This window comes from Trypanosoma equiperdum, assembly GCF_001457755.1.
Source record: "Trypanosoma equiperdum strain OVI genome assembly, contig: ctg_1223, whole genome shotgun sequence".
Classification (NCBI taxonomy): Eukaryota; Euglenozoa; class Kinetoplastea; order Trypanosomatida; family Trypanosomatidae; genus Trypanosoma; species Trypanosoma equiperdum.
Genome location: NW_027123198.1, coordinates 278 through 1,484, shown reverse-complemented (window position 1 = coordinate 1,484; position 1,207 = coordinate 278). Strand labels below are relative to the sequence as shown.

At 43.0% G+C, this 1,207-nt stretch overlaps 1 protein-coding gene across 1 annotated transcript; it reads left to right on the top strand.

Annotated features, from left to right (window-relative positions):
* Positions 1-160: 160 nt before the first annotated feature.
* TEOVI_000790800 (uncharacterized protein) lies at positions 161-688 on the top strand (the record flags this gene model as incomplete). Its single annotated transcript, XM_067220758.1, has 1 exon — positions 161-688. One exon carries the CDS (start codon positions 161-163, stop codon positions 686-688), a length of 528 nt encoding a protein of 175 aa, XP_067076859.1.
* Positions 689-1,207: the final 519 nt, after the last annotated feature.

Genomic DNA, 1,207 nt, shown 5'->3' with positions numbered 1-1,207 from the left:
CCTACTGTGGTCAATTTTCTGTTGCGTTGGTGCCGAGTTTGTCATCATTTTTAATGCCCGATTTGTATACACGGCACTTGCGGGTGAGGTCCCCGACGACGCGCTAAACACCCTCCTTACTGTTCTAAATGGTGTGGGTAGTGCTGTAGGACGACTTTGTATGAGTTACTTCGAAATCTGGTCGCAGAAGCGCCGTGCTGAAGATCGCGTCCCCATCACCATTGCGCTGTTTATCCCTTCGGTTTGTATCATCACCATGTTGACACTCTTCCTCACTCTCCCGAAGGCTGCATTACCTTTACCATACTTCATCGCAGCAACAGCCAACGGCTTTATGGCCACAACCATCGCTCTCGTCGCCCGCACAATATTCGCCAAGGATCCTGCAAAGCATTATGATTTCTGCTTTCTTGGTTCAATGCTTTCAGCCATCTTCCTTAATCGTCTACTGTACGGTGAGTGGTACACGCAACAAGCCGATAAGTTGGGTCAGGATGTTTGCACCGAGCGTGTTTGTGTGGTGATGCCGCTTGCATTCTTACTTGGTTTATCTTTCTTGGCATTCATCACCAGCACCTACGTGCATCTGCAGTACCGAAATCTTTGTTTGAAGGCCCTTGAAGAACGTCGGCGCATCAGAGAAGGCGAAGAGGCATTAAATGATGAGTCACTGTCCCACACAGAATAGGCTGCCGATGTCAGTTTGGCCTTTGGTAAGTAAATTATGTGCTTTGCTTTGATTTATAACATTCATAAGGTTTGTAAAAGTGCTGGTCAGCTAAATTTTCTTTACACCAATTTTACATTGTGAGCCCTTCCCTTAATATTTTTCCTTCACAATTCCATCCCATCATTTTCGTTGTTTTGTGTTAACATCTGCCTGTGACTCATCAGGTAAATACTGATCTTTTCCCCTTTTGGTTAACTTTTATTATTATTATTTTTTAATGTGTTCGTCCATATTTGTGGTCTTATGATAATGCGTACGACAATATAAGCCGCTGATATGAGTGAGGGAACGTTATGCAGCGTACTCGGTAGACTCCAAGTACTGTAATTTACTTCCCTTTCAAGTGGTTCGTACGAATAATTTGTGTCACGGCATCTTATTCATTTTTGTTTTCAGATATTAATAATTCCACGAGTATCTTTCTGCCGCTCTGTAATGTTCTTTTGTTTTCTCTTAATAAGCTGTTGGTTGTCATTT